Source organism: Amphiprion ocellaris, chromosome 14, assembly GCF_022539595.1.
Source record: "Amphiprion ocellaris isolate individual 3 ecotype Okinawa chromosome 14, ASM2253959v1, whole genome shotgun sequence".
Classification (NCBI taxonomy): Eukaryota; Metazoa; Chordata; class Actinopteri; family Pomacentridae; genus Amphiprion; species Amphiprion ocellaris.
In genome coordinates, this window is record NC_072779.1 from 30,394,695 (window position 1) to 30,416,472 (window position 21,778).

The following is a 21,778-nucleotide window of genomic DNA, read 5'->3' on the forward strand; positions in this document are numbered from 1 at the left end:
AATGTTAGAGTGAATAAGGAATAATGCAGTAGTTTGGTCACCTCAAGAGATTTGATCTTTCGGATAACTTTTCCCAAAATCTCAGACCTTAATTGGCTTATTAGGTCTACGGCTCGTTCATAACTTTTGTTAGCGAAGGCGAGATGATGCAACCTTTTCCTCACAATCAGCAGCTCTGGGCTCCTCTACACAGCTGCCTAACAAGTCTAATGAAATAACTGATAGCCACAAAGCAGGAGATGGATGTAAGAAGATATCAAAGCATTTTCAGTTAGCAGTTTCCTTACGTGATTAAGAAACGGCAGGAACAGCGGGGGTCAAGTTGAGTTCTGGAAGACTGAGAAAACTTTCTGAGACGACTGTTTATATTGAGAAAAGCAAATCAGAAGCTCTGTTTGACTGCAAAAGACCTTCAGGAAGACTTTACAGACTAGTCAAAGTGGTGGTTCTGTGTTCGAATGTGCACAAATGTGACCTTCATGGAATCAAAAGAAAACTTTTCCTACATCTTCGTCACAAAATTCGGCGTCAAGTGAACATCTAAACAAGTCTGATGCATTCTGGAAAAAAGTCCTGCAGTGTGATGAAGCTAAAAGCTTTTTGGCTGCAGTGAGCAAAGCTGTGTTTGGAGAAAAAAGGTGCAGAATTTAAAAAAAAAAACACCTCTCCAACTCTTAAGCAAAGAGGTGGATTGATCGTGGTTGTGGAACAGAGAATGTTTTACTGGTAGAGGGTAGGACGGACTTAATCTGGAAACAAACACAACAGCATTTGTAAAAGAGCTGAAGAAGAAAGGAGGCTGTCTTCTACAACAGGATCATGAATATTATTATCACTAACATCACCAAAAATATGTGCATGGACCTACAAAGAGGAACAATCTTCAAAACAGCAGCCTTACTTTAATTAAACAGCACATTTAACTTAATTTGTAACCGTTTAATGCTGAGTTATTTGTACTTTTTTCCTGTAAGCTTGTTTCATTTAATGATATGCACTTGATTTTTTTAGATTTTACTGAACAGAAAGTTCAAATGATCAATTCAAAGTTTGCAGTGTTTAGACTTTCATTGTTGCAGATGCGTGTTTTCCAAAGTTTGTGTAACCGAGAACAGTGCAAAGGTCACCATGACCTAGTCTCCTGAGACGCTTAATGACGTCCGGTCAGTGTAAAAGTTCAGGTTCATTGTTCAAATGTTAATTAATGCAGCACTCCTGTAGCTTTTCAATATTATGTGTAAGTATTCTCAACTATCTAAAAATAAATTAGATTTTGTGAGCTGATTTGTTTTTAAGCCGCTAGTCCACAATATTTTAAGTGTATTTAGCTTTACTTTGGTACAACATATTAGGTTCATGTCTTCTGCAAGATTAAACATCTATAAAGAGGGAGATCTTAAAATAACTCATTTTATTCTTAACATACCTTTTCACACAACTTCACGCTGTATTTTTCACCTTCCTTTTTGAGATTTTTGATAGCACTGACAGTGTGGAAGCCTTTTTGTGCAGAAAGCGTGAGCAGTGAAAGCCTCTTCTCCGCTACAAAAATAAGCGTTTACAAGCTGTGATCTTTGCCAAAGGGGGTGTTACTCAGTACTGACCATGCAGGGTGCCCACATATTTCCTTTATTGTTATGTTGAAGCTGTAAAAAATGGAAATAAATTGGTAATCTTTCTCGAAACATAATAGAAATGTGAATTATTTAACTTTGCGACCCTTCAGCTCAGATCATCATTTACTCGCTTTGCTATTAGCAACAGAAATCTGCATGCTGCTGCATAATATTCCAATCCAAAAACACCTTATTGAGTTGCACATTTAAACAGTAAAAGTAAGTGGATCACAGTGGCAGAAATAGTTTACGATGATCCTTCAGACACCTAAGGCTCTCAGTTCGAAAAGGACCGAGAATAATGCAAAGAGACCTTGATTGTCCGACTCTCTCTATCCATAGTTTATGCGTTTCATTCATTTCTAGAGTAATAGAGGACATTTAGAAAGTTTTTCCCATGAAACAGAATCAAATGGCTTGAAATAGCTCCAGTAGTCCTCTGAGAGCTTCGCCGGCAGAGGAATTGGCTGCCTTTTATGGCCCGGCCTTGGAGAGCACTTAGGACAATACATTACAATAATTAAATTTCAAGGTGGCCAAGAAGCGGAAAGCAAGAAAAATTGGAATTTAATGCCGGCTTCTCTCTCGCTGATGCCCGATGTGGTTGTCGTTGCATTTTTAGCAACGTGTGGGCCAATGAAAGGGCAAACCAGGCGAAGAACTGGGAGGGACGCTCAGACATGCCTCCCTAGGTGAATCAGGGTCGCCAATTAATTCTTTGCAGTAGAATTGCTGAGATTCTTCCTCCCATGTGATGAGAACAGTGGAAAAGAGAAAGTTTTTTTTCCCTCTCTCCCCCCTCACACATCTTCTCACTTCTCACTTGAGCAATAAAATCCATTTTGGGGGATGTATTTGGACGTATTGGGGATGTTTCGTCACACTCGGCTAATATGGAGTTTGTAATAAAACAGCAGCGAAGATACTTATTAGCTCGCTGCAGCTGCCTTTATCTGGCTCGCTCGCTAACAATGCAGGCCGGAGCTTAAAAGATTTAGCGTGGCAATAATTTTATTGCTCAAAAGTGAAACTGGTGCCTGCTTGTCGATACGCAGTTGAGCCACTGAGGGGATTTTGAAAATTAACTTAATTTTACCCCTCTGGAGGCAGAAATGAGGAAACATGCTGACTACTAAGAGAGGCTAACTCCTACTAAGAGCTGCTGAATTTAAGTACCAGTGATCATTTCCATATTCAAATGCATATAAAAGTTGATGTTATCAGAATCAGAATCAGCTTTAATGGCCAAGTAGGTACGCAACACATACGGAATTTGGTTTTGGCTGTTGGTGTCACTTTAGGAATAAGGAAAGAGAATATTAAAATAACTATAGAAAGAAGAAGAGGAAAAAATAAATAAAATAAAAATAAAAAATGTAAAAAATAATAGAAGTAATGAAAATAACTAAAAATAGAAAAGAATATATAAACACAGTAGTGCAAAATGGTAATAGCTACAAGAGAGTAATAAAATAACTATACAAAGAAGAAGAAATAAAATGAAACAAAAAACTAAAAATAAAATAAATTTTTAAAAAGTTTATAAATTCAAAAAATAATAGTAATAAAAATAAATAAAAATCAATATATACAGGGTATTTAATCATCTAGAAAAGAATATATAAACACAGTAGTGCAAAATGGTAATAGCTACAAGAGAATAATAAACTAGAAAAAAGAGAAAAAATAACAAAAATAAAATAAAAAAATACACTGCTTTAAAAATAATAGTAGTAATAAAAATAAATAAAAATAAATATACAGATATTTACATATCTAGAAAAAATATCTGAACACAGTAATGCTAAATGGTAATAGCTACAAGACAATAATAGAATAACTATCGAAAGAAAAAAAATTATAAAAATAAAACAAAAATATTTTGATTCAAAAAATAAAACAATAATAGTCGTGATAAAAATCAATAAATATAAATATACAGATAGTCACACATCTAGAAAAGAATATATAAACATCGTAGTACAAAAATGGTATTTGCTACAGTGAGAATATGCAAAAAGGAGAGAATTACTGTTCTTAGTGCAAAAATAATGTACATGAACATTGGTAAATTGTATATTGTACAGGTGTGGAGGAATGGCTCAACCGTTTATTAGGGTTATAGCAGTGGGGAAGAAGCTGTTCTTGTATCTGGTGGTTTTAGTGAACATGGCTCTATAGCGCCTGCCGGAGGGGACGGGGGAGAATAGATCATGTCCAGGGTAAGTGTTGTCTCTGATGATGTTCCCTGTTATTATGTTTAGATTGTAAACAGAAGCGTGCATTCACGTCTCTCAAATATCTCGACAGATAATCTAAGATCCAATGCAAAACAACAGAAGTAACAACATGATACTCTGCAAATTCAGTTCACCTGCACATTAATATTGATCCAGCTGAGATGTAAAAGGATCTGATGCGTGAAAGAAAAGGTCCAGAACTGCCAGAACAACAACAGTGAACATGTGCAGCGATGGGATCATCTTTTTTTTGTTGTTTTTATTTGCCGGTGTCTAATTAGCACGACTTGTTCAGTGAAACGGAGCAGAGTCAGCATTGTTTACAGTGTCAGTGTCATCCATCTTCATTAGACGCTGTCCAGAATAAAACCACTAATGGCTTAACTGGGAGGTGTTCAGGGTCACACTGTGTCTCGGAAGCTTTGGAAGCCCTTAATGGTTGGGTTTTTTTTGTTTGTTTGTTTACCTGAAGTAGACTGGTGGTAATTTTAGGAGGATTTGTGGTGCAACCTGCAGACTTCTATTGCATACATTTGCTGTTATATACGTGTTTTTTGAATATCGATAAAATATGTTTACAAGAAGTACGTTTTACTGACTCCACTTTTTATTCTGATCTATACAGACATGCTTATGAATACTATACTAATTAAGTGTATTTTCAAACTTTCAAAAGTGTATATTACGTTTATTGTTGTTTAAATAACACATAAATTATTTTAGATTTTTTTTCTTACCCCTTTCATACTGTATTAGATAATAGTGGAAGTGGACAAAATTTATCAGAAATTTAGATTTTTTTTTGCTCAAACTATTGAATAAGCTTCCATATAAACAACAAAAATTGTATATGTACAGTGACTATAAAAAATGTATCACAGTCAGTTTATTTGTTTTTTTAAAATGGGAATTGAAAAGAGAAAGACTCTTACATGTCGAAGTGAAAACAGATTTATAAATATAAAATTATAAAACATTCTTATTTTGTACTATCAGAATAATGCAGTTATTATAATTAAACTGCATGTGACTACAATTTGGTATTTGGTTACCAAACACAAGAAACACAAGTCATTGTAATCTGAACACAAACATGCTACTTATGCGGTGGATTAACTTCTTTTTCTTTTTAAAAAAAATAATGTTGATGTTGTTCTTACTTTAACTGCAACATAAATGTTTGCTAGGACACACAGATTTTTTTAAAACTTTTTTTAAACCCCCCTGTATATGGTTGATATTCTCTTGTGAAAAGTAATTTTTATCTAATTTTTTAGTTTTCCCTTTTTATTCCTTACCAGAATTGCTTCACTGTCAGTCTGGCGTAGTTTTAATGACAATAATTTATTAAAAAAGATTCTTTCATGTCAGTGTGAAAACTATTTCCTACAAGATAAAGCCAATTCATTGAAAATATTAAATGCAAAATAAAACATTGCATGTCCTTGTTTTGGAAAAAAAAACACTAAAAACAACAACAACAACAAAAAAAACAAGGTTATTTTGTACTTAGAAGGAAATTCAACTCTAACTTACAACAACTTTGTTATAATAAAAGTAAATGCAAAATTATGTGAAGGTTGAAAATCTGCCAATGAGTTGTTTTGATTAATACAAAGATATTATTAGATTACATTTATTTACTTTGCAGTTACTTCAACTGCAACATAAATATTAGAACATACAGTAGTGTACCCCTTTTATTGCCTTACAGCATTGAATCATGGTAAATTTAATTAGATTTTTTAAAAATGTACAAATTTAAAAAAAAAAAAGAGTCTTTCGTGTCAAAGCAAAAACAGATTTCTCTGAAGTAACGGCAAATAATTGTGAATTCATGTCTTCTTGGCATTACCTTAAAACCATTTATTTTCAAGTTTATTTAAAGATTAGTAAGCCCATTATTATCCAAGAGAAGACCTGGAATGAAAAGTGACTGTATGTAGCAGTCAGGAAGTTTAACTATTTACTGTGAATATTTCCACCTCTTCATACAGTCTGTGATGGAGTCTGATGTTTTATTCTAAGGCTGGATTTTTGTTGCCCTGACTTGTATTAACCTAACAGCTGATACAGTCTAGTTCACCTATACACGGTTCATTTATAAAAAGAAAACTGTGCCTACCGGAGTACATGTTCATTTCTCTTTTACCGCACAGTGTTATAAATCATGCTGTACCTGTTTGGGAGCAGTGAGCGTCTGGAGGCCCGTTGCCTTGGCCACCATGGTGTGGCTGTTGCCGGGGCTGGGCTGCAGCGACAGGGTCAGGCCTGATATAGCGTGAACACGCAGCTCCGTGATGGAAACCTTGTCATCTGTGACCGAGAACGCTGCCTCTCCCAGCACCGCGTCGACCGCCAGCGGAGACTCCACCTGCAGACGAAGAAGAAGAGGTGCTTTTATTGTTTCTGCACATGACAGAAGGACGTCGTCTAAGTCCAGAATAGACAACGACTTTATTGTCTTTCTGAAGCTCATAAAGCCCACGACAAGCCAATTTTGGATTAAAGTGCTTTGTGCTGTTGTTTGTTCCAGTGCGTCTTCGAATCCACGTGTCGATGCCTCTCTGTCTATCATAGCGAAGAAGCAGACAAACAAACAAAAAAAGCCCCACTCGAGAGGAAATCCATCATCGACCAGACAACAAGGTACAATCCGAGCGCATGCTTTCAAAGTGACGGTTAGCAGAAACACTTGTGCCCATCTAAGTGTCATCACAAGATACACCGCAACCATTTAAAGACGGCGCTGCCTCTTCAGGTAATCCCAGGCTTTTGACAGGCCTCTGCACCCGGTACTCTGAGTACCTGTAAAATATCATCATTTCGCTTTGCAATTGCAACCAGAGGTCATGAGGGACAGAACAAAGTAAAGAGACATTCAGGGAAGCGGTGGCCTTGTCCTCAGCATCAGACGGGGAAATCTTTTCCACCTTCAGCTTAAGTATTTTATAACTCCGGCGTCAGAAAGCATGTAAAGCCGGAGCGGTGATGGCTTCGGTGCTCTGACAAGCTTCTCCAATCATCATCAGCTGAAACCTTGAAGCAGCAACACAGCTACATCAATTTATACACGTGCTGCATTTCCACAGTGCCTAAAAGCCTCAAATATCACCTGATTTGTGATTTGACGTGGAAATTCGGATTCAAACGGACAAGTGTGCACACTGATAAATGTCAAATAAAATGACACGGTTCTCCACCTGAGGGAGGCTTCGTATATCATCGTTTTCATCTGTGATTTTTTTTTTTTTTGCCATCGTTGCCTCAGATCAAAGTGCTGCGTAATTTGAAGCGATAATTCGTCATGTAATCTACTGCAATGAAATTTGTCATGTGAAGGCTTGAGCCGAATCATCTGCGAAAACAGATGCATCTGCAGGTGTCTGGTTTTATGAATCTGCACTCGATACATTACGAATTCCGCTGCACTCAAAATCGTAAACCTCCCTAATAAAGACACACACGTGCACATAAACACACGAGCAGAGTCTCTATTTATTACAGCCGCTGTAGCTTCTACTTCTGCTCTCTTCTCTTTAGTGTGGAAGGACGACAAGGTGCAGAGATGTGTTTTGTGCCGTTTCTATTATGGGATAAACTGACGGTATATATAACATTGCTGTCTGACCTCCCAGGCTGCAGTGCACTCCTGACCCAGTGACTCTACACTACCGTTCAAAGGTTTGGGGTCACCCAGACAATTTCATGTTTTCCATAAAAATTCACACTTTTATTCATGTGCTAACATAACTGCACAAGGGTTTTCTAATCACCAATTAGCCTTTCAACACCATTAGCTAACACAATGTAGCATTAGAACACAGGAGTGATGGTTGCTGGAAATGTTCCTCTGTACCTCTATGGAGATATTCCATTAAAAATCAGCTGTTTCCAGCTACAATAGTCATTTACCACATTAGCAATGTCTGGACTGTATTTCTGATTAATTCAATGTCATCTTCATGGAAAAAAATGCTTTCCTTCAAAAAAAAAGGACATTTCTAAGTGACCGCAAATTTTTGAACGGTAGTGTACCTGCAGGTGGTAGACTCACTGTCCACCACCTGCAGGTACTCACTATGTCATGTTTTGGTGCTGGTTGGGGAGCTCCAATCCGTATCCAGCTCCACAAGGAGGCCCTGGTTTCTGTATTCTTGACGAGGTTCTGCCCTCCTTGTTTGCAGATTCATTTGGGTATCCTGATAGCTCTTACAATACCGACATAGCAAACAGAAAGCTTTCCTGAGGTCCATTTTTGACTCTATGGTGGCATTAGCCATCTTCTATTCAGTAGTTTTCTGGGGCAGCAGACAGGAAGAGACTAAACTAGCTAGTAAAAAGAGGTTGACGCCCTCTCGGCACAGTGGAGGTTGTAGGAGACAGGAGGATGAATGCTAAGCTATCATCCCAGTTGGACAACACATCCCGCCATCTACAGGATAATACTGGGGAGCTCCTTCAGGGTCAAGATGCTTCACCTGCATTCAGACTTTACAGCTAAAACTATACCCAGCAAACCTTACATAGAGAAACTGACACATTTGACTCTAGTCAACACATTCTACCTGTGCATTGTGAATATTTTGTGCATTTAAAAATTCTACGCAAAGTCAATTTTCTCAATGTAGAAAAAAATATCAGAATTTTTCTACTATGGAAGAATTTGTGCAATATCAATATTTCTCATATCAGTATTTCTACTGAAGGAAGAAACTGTGCTATTGCTATATATGTTCCTCACATGTCTGTGCCACCTTCTTTACTGCAAATTTCCCCACTGTGGGATTAATAAAGGCTATCTTATCTTATCTTATCTTATCATTTCCCTCCACTATTGGACCAATTTGCCTTGGGAGACCCTGCCAAGGGCTGTTGCCCCCAACTGTAGCCTTCTACAATCACAGGGACACGCAAACCTTTCCATCGCACCAGTTGGTGATTCTTTGGGCAATGCAAAGGTAGTAGGGTTGATCTGATGGATGGATGGATGGATGGATGGATTTATGGATGGTGGTTGCTATGGAAACCATTATGGAGCACCATTATGGTCATCTTTAGACTATAGCCATTGTTAGGAAAATATTCCTATATAATCTCAAGTCAAGGTCCATCCATTAGCTGTTTCCTGGAGCTTTAGAACGTCATCTCCTTGACTTGATGTCCAGATGGAGGTTGTTCATTTTAATGCAGACCTCCCTTGTTCTCTGCTATTTTTGTTCTGCTATAACAACGTCAAAACTGGACTTACATTATGGTCAACCCTAAAGGTTTAGTCAACCAAGTTCTGGTTGGTTGCAGGAAAAAACGTTGAGTCATGGACATTATCCTTAACGCTGCTGGTCCCTATGGGTTATGGATAGTAATTAGACATGTCAGGCAGGAAATCCAAAATGTGGGATCATTTCAGAGACAGAGGGTACAATTTCCTCAATTTTATTTTGCTTTAACCCAAAGCGACATATATCTGAGAATAGACACAGCCTGGATAAGTGCCATAAAACAAAGGGTAAAGTACAACCCCAAGAAGATGACACGGAGATTCATAGTTTCCACTAGAAAACTTGTTTGGCCTGGCATCTGAGACTCAATACCAAAGTCTCTGAACATGCAGCACCCTGAATGTCAGGCACAGAGGAGGCTGGCAAAAACTTTATGGATTTCTTGATGGACCACTGATGCGTCTTTTCTGATGACGGGCTGACACGGACCAGCGACGGACTGATGGCAGCATTAAGGCCGAGTCCTATAGTTTCTGTGATAACTTACCGAGGACCAAGTGCTCGCTGGCTGTGCTTCGTTGACCTGAGGTGCATTTTGTCAATAAACCTAAATGACTATATTTATTACCAAAATGTCCAGAACCTTCAGAACCATTAGCCGACTGCTTCTAATGCTGTTGCTGCGGTTCACTTTGTGCTCGTAATATTTATACTTCAAAGGCTCATTATTGACTCAAATCATTTTCTGATGTCCTCCAACAAATACACATTATACAACAACAAATATGACAACTAGTCAACTAACGGCTTGAATTGACTATTGGTCGACCAGGATGATCTTTGGCCAGTTGCAGCCCAAATATTTACCTTACAAATTTTGTAAGGTAACATCTGTTGTACAAAGTTGTGATTTCACACAAAACACTAAAGAATTGCCTTAAAAATAAGCACAACACAGATTAACAATGGGGACGTAAAACACATAAAACAAGAACTATAAGAGGTTCCTTTTGTTTAGTCCACTAAATTGAAGTAACTCAAGGTTCAATTCTAACTTTTTCCAGAGTTTTGGACCAAATTTCACTGTGTTTGTCCACAATGTGGACTATACTCAGTTGTTATCGTGTTCTTTGGCCTTTTCCTGCTCACACACTTTAGGAACAGCTTCTATCCAGCTGGAGCTGCACAATCTGGTGATTAATTAATGCCCACATTCTCCACTTCAGAACAAGATTCTCACCTTCAATGACACCTTCACTCCTTATTTTCAGTGTCGTGGCATTGTTACAACAGTCACACTAATTAGACGGCTCGACTTGTCAAACTTGGTGTTGCACAATTACAAGAGTGATATAAGGCTCACTGCTAATGTCCTTTTAACCTACAGAGGTTAATGGTTAGAAACAATTACATGCTGCTGTGTGAAAGCCTCTCTGCAGCTGCGTGTCAAAGTGTGTCCCGGACAGCAGCTCACCTTCGTTTGTTTTATACGCTGTATACTGCATTACCAGAAGTACTATAAAGTTATTTAACTAGCATTGAATCTTTTATAAGTAAATAGAAAATAATCCTCCATGCTGGTAAATGCTAGCAGGCTAAAAATAGGACGGAAAAAAAAAACCCTTTTATGCAGCTACAAAGTTCTGCAGTCAGGTTCCACTTCCATATGCATATTGTTTGCCTGTGATGGATTAATGCACCAGAAAGGAGTGTTATGGTTCACTGGGCAACACACAAACATGTGCACATGCAACCACACACATGAGAGTGTGTGTGCTTGAAAAAAAAACCCCGAGGCATGATAGCAAATGGATGAACTGAAAAAGTTTTCACAAAGTAAACTCATGATGGATCACTCTCACAGCGGGAGCTCTTCTTTCTTTTTTTACAGCAGAGACAAAATCTTTTGCATTTAGCGCGATTGTGGAACTTTTTATATCTGAGGACGGATTCAATTTGAGAGGAGAGTTAATACAGATGAAGTCCATAAGTCATGTTCTGACCACTGACGGAGAGGTGAGGGATGCGAACAGAAGTCAGTTTCTGTGTGAAAACGCGTCTGAGCATAAATCCTGAGGAGGTCAGTCGGAGTTTGACTCCGTTTGCAAAAACTGCTTGCTTCCAATTGATTTTCTGCTATTTCGCATTCCATTCAGCCGTGCCTGATATTTTCAGGGGCCAATTAAAGCGACTAAAAAGCACATCTAACACTGTTAAAAATCAATATTGCCAACTATGTCCAAATGTCAAAACACAATTCAAAGACACATTGTACATTGACTGTATAAAGTAAAAAATGTAATCACAGAAACTAATCTCATTCGAAGTCATGATCCAAGCTGGAAACATATATTTATTCCCCAACTGTCATTTATCCAATTTCAGGGATATTTAAGGAAAAATTCCATTGCGGCTATAAACTGGGTGCTGCAGTCGAAGTTTGGTATCAGTGCTTGAACCTCCCACGGTCTACGCTATTTTTGTTGCTTGGCTTGGCATACATAAACCCTCAAAACAAAAAGAAATCTCATAAATTTTTTATGCACATTATCTACAGATTCTTTAGCCCAAATTTAACACAACTGCTGAAAGAAAACAGGCTAAATCATGGAAAGCTACAACAAAAAAGGACCTATTTTTAACCCAATAAGCAGACAAACCCACATTTTGGGACAACAGTGATATTAAAAGATGTGATGGCTCATAGCAGCTCCCACTTACAGTTGCCAGTAGTTTAAAAAGAGGCTTAAAAAATTATCTTGAGAACAAATAATAGAAAAGCACATGCAGTGAGTTATGATTCCTCCCTTATTATGTGAATAAAATTAAAGTGTCGCCTTATGAGATGCTAAACGGATCTCAACACTTGATCTTAGACTGAATTGTTATTAAGGATGAAGATTCTTCTTGACAATGTGATTTATGGATTTGCATCGGTCGTACTGCTGCAGTCATGATGCTGTTATTGGTATTTAAGAACAGTGGTGGTAATGGTATGTGTCCACAGGGGCAGTTTTGGACACTTGAGGTTGTGCCACTTCCCAATATTGGATTCCCAATGGACGTACAAATAGGCGTTGTAATGACAGATGCTCTCCAACAGGAAACCATTCCACCCAGCTAGAACTGTGCAAATATTGGAAGAACGCTTCACCTGTGGTCACCTAAGTTGCTGAATCTGCTGTCGTTTTATATCAAAAATAGCTAATCTGAAAGATTTTTAGCAGTTTTTAGAGGTATAGAGTGGTAGATGGATGCCTAGACTCTAAGTTTATGCAAATGAGGATCCGCCAACAAGTCTCTTGAAATACATCGTAATGCTCCCACAATGCATTGTATGGCTGCTAACATACACAATTAATTGGAAGTTTAGATCCTGTAGACACGTACCATGAATTCATCTCTTCCCAATATTGGATTTCTGATAGACGTACGACTAGATGGTGTCACCACTAATGCTAAAGAAACCATTACATCCAGCTACAACTGTGCAAATACTGGGTGCACTTTAATTGGAAGAATGCTTCACCTGTAGGTTGGCTGCTCCTAGATTTCAAAAACGGCAGCTTGCTTGGAAGTTTTCTCCTATATTCTGAATGCAGTTCAGCAAAATGAGCTTCTGAAAACATCTGAGGGGACAAAGAAGTGGTGCAGTTGCGGAATCTGTCATCGTTTTATATCAAAACCAGTTAGTTTGAATGGTTTTCAGGAGTTTTTAGAGATATTAAGTTGTAGATGGACGCTTAGACTGTAACTTTATGCAAATGAAGATCAGCCAACTAGATGCCCAGTCTCTCGAAATACATCACAACGCTCCCAGAGTGCATTGCATGGCTGTAAACATACACAATGAATTGGAAGTTTAGATCCTCTGGACAAATACTATAAATTCATCTCTTTACTGTTGGCTGCATATTTGGGACTGTATTTATGGTATGATTCTGTGTCAGAGATTGACTTAAAGGTGGTGTCTGTAACTCTGGAGAAAGACTGTTGATATTTAGCATATTTAGATAGTTAGCACGTGTCAGATTTGAAGTCCATTTCGCTTCCACAGACCCTTTAAGACAAATTTAAATGTGCCTGAGCTGTGCATGAACACCGGATTCACATACACCAGACAGTAAGCAGACTGTGAGATGTTCACTAAATTCACATTATGTGCCTTTGATGCCAGCTAAGTAAAGACCTTTTTGTTGACCTCCACCGGCTGAAATTCCCACTATGCTGCAGTAATGCAGCATCAAACCTAAAGTGGGTTCAATTAGGAGTAATCTTGCGTACGTTCAGACATAAAAGGATCTTAAAAATCAATTCTAAAGCAGACAGGTAGCCAGTGCAGAGATTGTAAATCTGGTCAATAGTGTACTCTCTGTCTGGTCTTAGTCAACACACATGCAGCTGAGTTTTGAAGCAGTTATAGTTGAGATACATTGTTCTTGGGGAGACCAGATAGCAGAGCAACAGTCAGTTCTGCAGGCAGTAAATGCAGTTGCATCTCTGTACTGGCACTCTGGCAGTGTTCTTCAAATGAATGCATGCATTCATAGTTACATTTCCAATGTGAGGCTCAAAACTTTGGCAGGAGTCAAAAACGCCTCTTTCACATGTTAAAAATTCGTTAAATGACGGAGCTGCAGTTTCACCATCAATGACCTAAACTGCATTTTTGTCCTGATTGACTGAGGTTTTGAAAATTATCTTCCATCCATCAAAAAAATAAAGTTGATAAAGACATCAATCGGGTCGTCAGGTGACACTGCAACGTAAAGGTGGGCCTCATCGGCGTATCGATGTTTAAAACCGATGTTTCAACATAAAAGTTGAAAAGTGACTTTCAAGCTCAACCATGGCGTTGACTGTTTAAGTCCTGATGTGTCTTATACCATATAAAAAACACCATATGGACATGCTAACAAGGTAAAATTGATTTTCACCAGAAAGGACCTCGATGTTACTCTGTTGGCAATGGGAAAAAGAGAAACTGATCTACTTCCTTTCTTCCTACTTCCTCCTTTGATCAAAAAACGATCACTAATCCACATCTTGGTTTTGCCTGAATTTACTAAAATGAATTCATCGTGTATGAAAGTGTGTTAAGTTCAGTCACCACCCCTGTTGAGCTCATTTGCACAATTCTGCTCTTATGTGCAAATGAAATAAACTAGTTTTTTTTGAGGGCAGTTGAGACCCCCAGATCTAAGAGTGTGTATTAAGTTCCAAATTAAATTTCAGTGTTTGAAGCTGAAAATAGTTCAATGTCAGGACAGGAAGGTTTTGGCATCAAGTTAATTAAAGCTGTCAGCTTTGAATCTATTAATATTTGGCGGAAATGTGAGTTACAGACGCTTCAGACCAGACCTGTAAAGAATCACATCACCACAGTCCCGACAGCGTCCTTCTTAAGAGGTTTATCTGGATCAGACGTCTCGCAATGATTATCCAGAATATCAAATAAGGAAAAAAGTGGAGAACAGCTCTGGCCACTTTTATTATTTAATCTATCGGTGCTGATTCCGTCTCCTGATTTTAAAATAATACTCGGGGCTGCGAACTGCTGAGACTTTCGGAGGAAAATTAAGCTTCAAACGTGCTTTTGTCACATTCAAAACAAAAACCCAGGAGGAAGGGTGTTATCAATTTGTGATGTTTGCGATGTGTTCCGAGGTGCATTCGTTGATGAAGTGCAGCAATTTGTTTTTCATTTTCATTCAGATTGCCTCATTTTCTTTTCCCACAGTCTCTGATTTCCCAAGTTTCCCACGGCATCTGTGGAAACCCCCACAGAACGTTGTGCGACGTGCTGCATCCAGTGTGTGGTAATGGAGACTGCATGCTGATTGTGAAGAGTAGAAAGTGGTAACCAGAAGAAGACCAAAAAAAAAAAAAGCAAGATCTGACTCTAAACTCAACAAACAGGATGTTGCGTTTGGGTTGTGATCTTGTCTAATATCTGTCTGATATAATAAAAGATAATATTCATCAAGTTCTACAGTTTAGCTAACTTTAGCTAATTAGCTAAAGTACAGCTGAAGTTGGTAGTCAGTTTTGCAGGTAAAACATATTTACCTTGTGGCAGCTATGCATGAAAATGTAACCCTTTCCACCCTGCAGCTCCATTTCCTTGCACCAGATTCTATCTTTTATTAAAATCCAACCTGCCACAGTTTTTTGAAGGCTGCTCCGGGTGGTGCATTCAAGGAAGAAGCAGCTCAGTACAACTTAAACATTCACTGCTGTGCTTCATTTCTGTTGCATTAAATCTGCTGCAGTTGAGAATTTTTTTTGTGCCATGTTTGTTGTACGTTGCTGCTATAAATGTTGCTGCTATCAGGAAGATATTGGTAGTTTTAAAATTAAAAAAATCCATCTATTCAGTCTGGCTTTCATGTGGAATTGAATATTTTTATTGTATTTTGCCACACTCAGTTTAATTTTTAATTTGACTTCCTGTTGTTCTTGAGCCATTTTGGTGTCCTGCTTTAGCTTTGTCTGTCAAAATACCTTGTAAATTCTTGTTTTTATAGGTGCTATTTAAAATATACCTATTATTATAAAGTTTTTATCAGTTTATATTCTCTTTTTATCAGGTTTTATGAGGCAGCTGAAAACATTTTTATTCAGACGGGCTTTAAGTTGACCTGTAGCTGCTCTATTTTATTCATTGTTTTTGTTGATGTATGTTTTATGGCACTCTAGCTTAGCTGTTCCTCCCCTGTTTTAGCAATTTATTACCTTTATTAATATTATTTTAGTTTTTATTTTAGTTTTATTATTACTGTAAAGCACTTTGTGCTTTTGCATCTGTGAATAGTGCTATATAAATATGTTTTACTTACTTGTCACTTGTACTTGTCTTTAAAGGAAGGTTATCTTTTAAACAATCACCCAAAATTAAATTAATCAAAGCCGCAAACTGTAAGTGCATAAAGGTTTGTTGGATTTTTAACACACCAACAACAACAGTCCTTAAACTCATCATGTTTTTCATCTTAAATCTTCTGCTATTGCCTCAGAATCCCTTCATGTCACATTTTTAAAAAATGGTCAAAATTCAATGAAAAACACTCGCCAAATTCTGTTAAAAACTAAAAATTCTACAGTTTTTGGCGCAACTGAAAAGAAATAACTTGGTCAGTGATGAGCAACGGTCACATGATAAAAATTCAAGGACTCTTCAGCTTAACTGGGTTGAACTGCAGGCAGTGTTTGCACAGAACACATTATAAACACCAATAAGTAGACATCATTAGTATGTAGAGTCTTCATTTCCTCAGTTTTGGTAATGACACAAAATGTTGTACATGTTGATGACTTTTTTGCATTTAAAATTGTAAAATAAACAATCAATCATTTCAACTTTTTAAAAAATGACTTATGGCATTAAATCTTTATTATACTGCACAGAATAAATATCTAATTCCTCCACTTCTAGCCAAATAGAGGTCCAGGACTTTATATTGCAGTGAAAAATGAGCCCACAGTGAGCTTCTTGGGGTTCACAAGGCTAATTACTCATCTCTTATCTCGTCATTCTAAATTGTTTTTGTCTGTAAATCTAATTTTAAAACCGTATGTTTTGTCATTTGCTTGTTAAGAACTTCAAACTCCATTTGATTTGTTTGACGTGTGCAGTATAAATTAAGTTTGATTGACTGACTAATCAAGATGGTATACACAGTAAAAATTTGTTTATTTTTTCTGAAATCTGAGTTTTCCTTGTGGCCCGGTGAAGGAGGCACAGAAACTTATTGCATTTCAAAACTCTCCCGTGTGTGTCTGATCCACAGAGCCCAAGTTTGTTCATTTTGACCTTACAGTTGTGGAGCTGTTGCCGACTAAATTTGGGGGATGTTTTTTCTTTTTTTTTCAGTTTCAGAAAATAGCCTGGGGCTTTAGGGGTAAGCGGTTATTACAGTTCATCCCCAGAGGGACGAGCATGTCTGCACCAGATTTAATGGCATTCCATCCAATAGTTATCAAGACATTTCACTTAGAACTGCACATGTCAACCTGCTGCTGGTGCGGCTACAGGAAAAAGTCCATAATCACCAAAGTCATTTAGGACATATCTCTATGGAGCATAATTGGCCATTTTTTCAACTTACCAGCAGTAATGGAGCAACCAGCCATCCCTCACACCGAGCAGCTAGACGGCTAAAAATAAGTCCAATCTCAAAAATCGCACATTGTCAGAACAAACGAGGCTGAATATTTTGCAAGTGTAGCGACATGATTCCTCTCTGGCCTCTAACCTGTGAAAAAAACTGCCTGTTAAAAAACATTTAAATTCTGTAGCTGCTGTGTTTCACCATTAATGTCAGCTTTACTGTGGTTTTTTTCAGCTTAATTAGTAATTTGAATCTTTTGGCAAGCTTTCTGAAAGCTTTATTTTAAACTGAATGTGGAAGGAAAGCTGGTGAAATAAAAACTTGCATGAGTGTGTGACTTTAACACAGAAAATATTAACTGATTGTAGGTGATAATTAATGCACAACCTCCAACTTAAAAATAAAAAGACTCATTTGTTTGACCTCCTAATATTATTTTTTCATCTCAGTGTCCCAACTTTGTAAATTCTTGTCTTTAACAATGCTATATAAGTATATTTAGTGTTATTTATCCATCACTTTATTTTTATTGGCATTTATTCTCATGGATTATAATACTTTTAATGTATTTAATAATAGAAAGAATCATTGGGTTTTCAACTTTCCAACTGTCCTTGAACTAATCATCTGAGATGTGGCTCTATTAAGAAAATCAACCAAATCTTTTTCTACTTATTTCATTTTTAAAAATGCCAAAAATAAACCTTTGTAATAGCCAGATTCTGTAAAAAAAAACAAACAAGAAAATAAGTGCTCCTGAACACAACTCACAAGAAACAAGTACATCAGCTGCAACCAACAATAATGTGATGCAAATTCCATAGTATGAAAACAAATAATAAAATGTAAACCGCTCCATGTCTGTAGTATGCGGAGACACCATTTTTAGATAATTAAAATATATTAATGGATAAAATCTATGCAAGTAATGCAAAATGTAACAAAAACGTAGTTTTGAATGAACATGATTGATATTTTTTATTGCTTCTTTAACTTTTGTTGATCGGTGAGTCACTGGCACGTTAGCAGCCGGTTATGTTTTTAAAAATTGCCAAAATTACACCATTAATCAGAGACAAAACCGTAAAAACAGAAAAATTGTCAGATTTTTCAACTTTCTGACAGTCCTTCAACTAATATTGTCTCATGTTGTATTCAATTAGGAAAATCAACCAAACGTCTTCATTTAAAAACCTAACTGAACAGGGAAGAACTCTTCCATTCTACACTATTCAACAACTACTTGAGATAATGAATACATGAACCTCCCACGTGAGAGCAAACACAGCTACTCCGACCAACCCACCAGTCTGAGAGAAACACTGATTCACGGCTACACCGGTGTCTGTCGTGCAGTTTTCTTGCCGGCTTGTGGAGGTCAGCAGCTTCCGGCTTCGCTCCTGGTTCAGTTTGTCGTCTGCAGGCGGGAGAAGCGAAGCGAAGCAGCAAAGTAGCGACACTTTACATGTTCCTAAAGCAGCGGCTTGTCCGTGACGCCGGTGGAAGCACTACTTCACCGGCGCTCAGAGGATCGATAAAGCAGCAGATTGACACCGAGCAGCAGAGTCTCTCCACATCATCTGCTTCCTGCTACACCTCTGCACTTCCTCCTCATCTCACATCGATAAATCACACTTTGGGGTTGTGAGGCTTCAGATTTATTCATGCAAGTTTTTCACTGGCGCCTGTGGCAGGAACACACCTGAGGAATACAAGTCACCTCCGAAGCAGCGAAGCATCCTCCCACATCTACTGAAAGTTAGATCAGTCTGAGCAGCACCTTGAACAGGATCATTAATGCCTTTTTTCTCTCTATTGCACTGAAAGTCAAGCTCTGTTTCTTTCTTCAATTCATACCTCCAGTCAGACTTTATAATTGTGCTTTATTAAAGAAAGACCTGCCGGCTGCCAGTTAAAGCCTGCAGGATACGATGTAGAAGCTAACCGCTAACTGAGGCGCTGCTGCATTCACACCGTTTGCTGAAAAGTGACGCCTGATTGAGAGACTAGTGGGAGAATCACAAACAGAATGTGACATTATATGAATCCGACATACATACTAAAAGCACTTCATATTTTCTGACAGCTTTTTTTTTTTTTTTTTTACTTGCTGCCGCTTGGGAACTCGCAAAGATGTAGTTTTTTGTTTGTTTTTGCAGAATATACATAGAGCTGGAAATTCACTAAGAAAACAGGACGAAAACATAGCTCACAACTACTGTTTTTGTAGGTCAAATGAGCGACTGTGCACTCTAGGAAAACATATTTTCTACTTTGGAGCAACAAGAATGCAGAATTAATCTTATGTATTTTAGAACAGGGGTGTCAAACATGCGGCCCGCGAACCCAAATCAGGCCGCCAGAGGGTCCAATCCGGCCTGTGGGACGACTTTGTGAAGAGTAAAAATTACCGTTAACTACAAATTGTAAATTTTTAAAACTATAAATTTATAATAATTTCTGCTCATTGTTCTTTTGTCATTTTGTGTCTCATTTGTGTAATATTTTGTTTCTTGTTTTTGTTGTTTTGTGTTTCCTTTTTGTCTCGCTTGTGTTTTTTGTTTTATTTTTCTAATTTTGTGTTTCGCTTTATTCATTGTTTTGAACATCGTGGGGTTTTTTTGTCTCGCATGTGTTGTTAGTCTATTTTTTTGTTGTTTTGTTTCTCGCTTTTGTCATTTTTTGTCAGATTTTTTTGTTTGTCCGTTTTTTTGTCGCTTTCTAACTTTTGTCAAATTTTTTGTCTCTCTTTCGTTTTGTTTCGTGCCATTTGTCTCATTTTTTGTCATTTTGTTACTCATGTTTATCGCTTTGTCTCATTTTTGTGATATTTTGTCTCGTTTTTGCTGTTTTTTGTCTTTTGTCTGACTTCTCATTTGTCTCATGTTCTTCTCGTTTTGTGCTTTCTTTTTGTCTCGCATGTGTTTTTTGTCTTATTTTTGTCATTTTGTGTTTTGCTTTATTCATTGTTTTGTGTAGTATTTTTGTTGTTTAATACTTTTTGTCACACTTGTGTCGTTTGCCTATTTTTTGTCGTTTTGTTTCTAACTGTCATTTTTTGTCGCTTTCTAATTTTTTGTCAGTTTTTCTGTCTCTTTGTTTTCTGTCATTTGTCTCATTTTTTTGTGGTTTTGTTTCTCGCTTTTGTCATTTTGTGTTTCCTTTTTGTCTCATTTGAGTTTTTTGTCTTATTTTTCTCATTTTGTGTTTGGCTTTATTCATTGTTTTGAGCACTGTTTGTGTCATTTTGTATTTTTCGTCTCACTTGTTTTGTTAGTCTATTTTTTTGTCATTTTGTTTCACACTTTTGTGGTTTTGTGTCTCGTTTTTGTCATTTTGTGTGTCACCCTAGACATGGTTGTGTGTGTGAAAACCCCAGCAGATCAGCAGTTTGTGAACTACTCAGACGAACAACCATGCCATGTTGAAAGTCACTTCAGTCCCCTTTCTTCCCCATTCTGAAGCTCGGTTTACACTGTCTACTTTGAGGTGTTGCCATGTGATTGGCTGGTTAGCTGTTTGTGTTAACAAGCAGTTGAACTGGTGTACCTAATAAAGTGGCCAATGAGTGTATACAGCTCATCTTCAAGCTTTCGTTCTTTGGTTGTTGTTGAATCTTTGTTTGCTTGCTAAAATAGATTTACACATGAAGCTGGGTAAGTCGTGAATAAAGAAAACTCCCACGAAAATACTTTTTACTATTCAGAACTAAATTAATCCACTTTTTGTGGACTTTAGATGACGGGTCAATTTATCCTGGTCCCAACTTTGACTTCTACAAGCTCCGGCCTTCATCTCGCAGACATGATGGGCATTTTTCATTACGCTTTCCATCGGGGTAATTAACACTGACGAGCACCGAGATGTATCCTGCCTCGTTATGCTTGTTTGCACAAGCCATGAAGTGCTTCTCTTCCGAGAGGATGAACTGATGAAATACAAACGTAATACCTCTTGAAACGCCGGCGAAAAGTGAAAACATGACACTCGCTGGCAACTTGCACCGCTCTGCAAACTTTCAGGCAATTACATGGCTTCCCACGTTGTAAAGTAAGTGGGTGCAACAGCTGCAGAATAAACCTGCGATCCCTCCTGCAAGGCCAAGGGTTCCCTCTGCAGCTCCGGAGCAGCCGGCCCACCGCCCTCGTACTCACTCCAGTAAAATGAGTTTTCGACTTTATTGGATTGGACAGATCAAAGTACACAGAGATGGAAAAAGTGGAAATGACACACGACAGATCTTAGGATCGAAGTCGTGTTTGCAGCTTCATAAAATCATGTGTTTGTGTGTCTGTAAGAGTCACATCCTGCATGCGTGTTTATTGTGATGCTGCAGTGGCGTCGATGTGTCTGAATATTTCATCACGTGGAGGATTTGGATGTTGAATTTAATCATTTGCTGAGGCTGCGAGGAAAATAAATAAATGGACACTTGAACGCAATTTGTTATCTTTCCACCTGTGGAGCTTCATGAGTAAACGGCTGGGGAAAACACAAAGTATGAAAAAAGGCAATATTATGGCAGCTGTGGCTAAATAAATCAATCAATAAATGAATAAAACTTGTGTTGTATCTACTCTCAGATGTAT

At 37.8% G+C, this 21,778-nt stretch overlaps 1 protein-coding gene across 3 annotated transcripts in view; it reads right to left on the reverse strand.

The window, feature by feature from the left end:
- The window catches only part of tmem132e (transmembrane protein 132E), a 578,927-nt gene that overhangs the window by 8,783 nt on the left and 548,366 nt on the right, over window positions 1-21,778 (reverse strand). For all 3 annotated transcript variants that reach the window (XM_023274649.3, XM_055017538.1, XM_023274648.3), the window contains exon 8: window positions 6,036-6,230. In XM_023274649.3, the coding sequence (XP_023130417.2) occupies window positions 6,036-6,230 (195 nt within the window). The remainder of the gene's footprint in view (window positions 1-6,035; window positions 6,231-21,778) is intronic.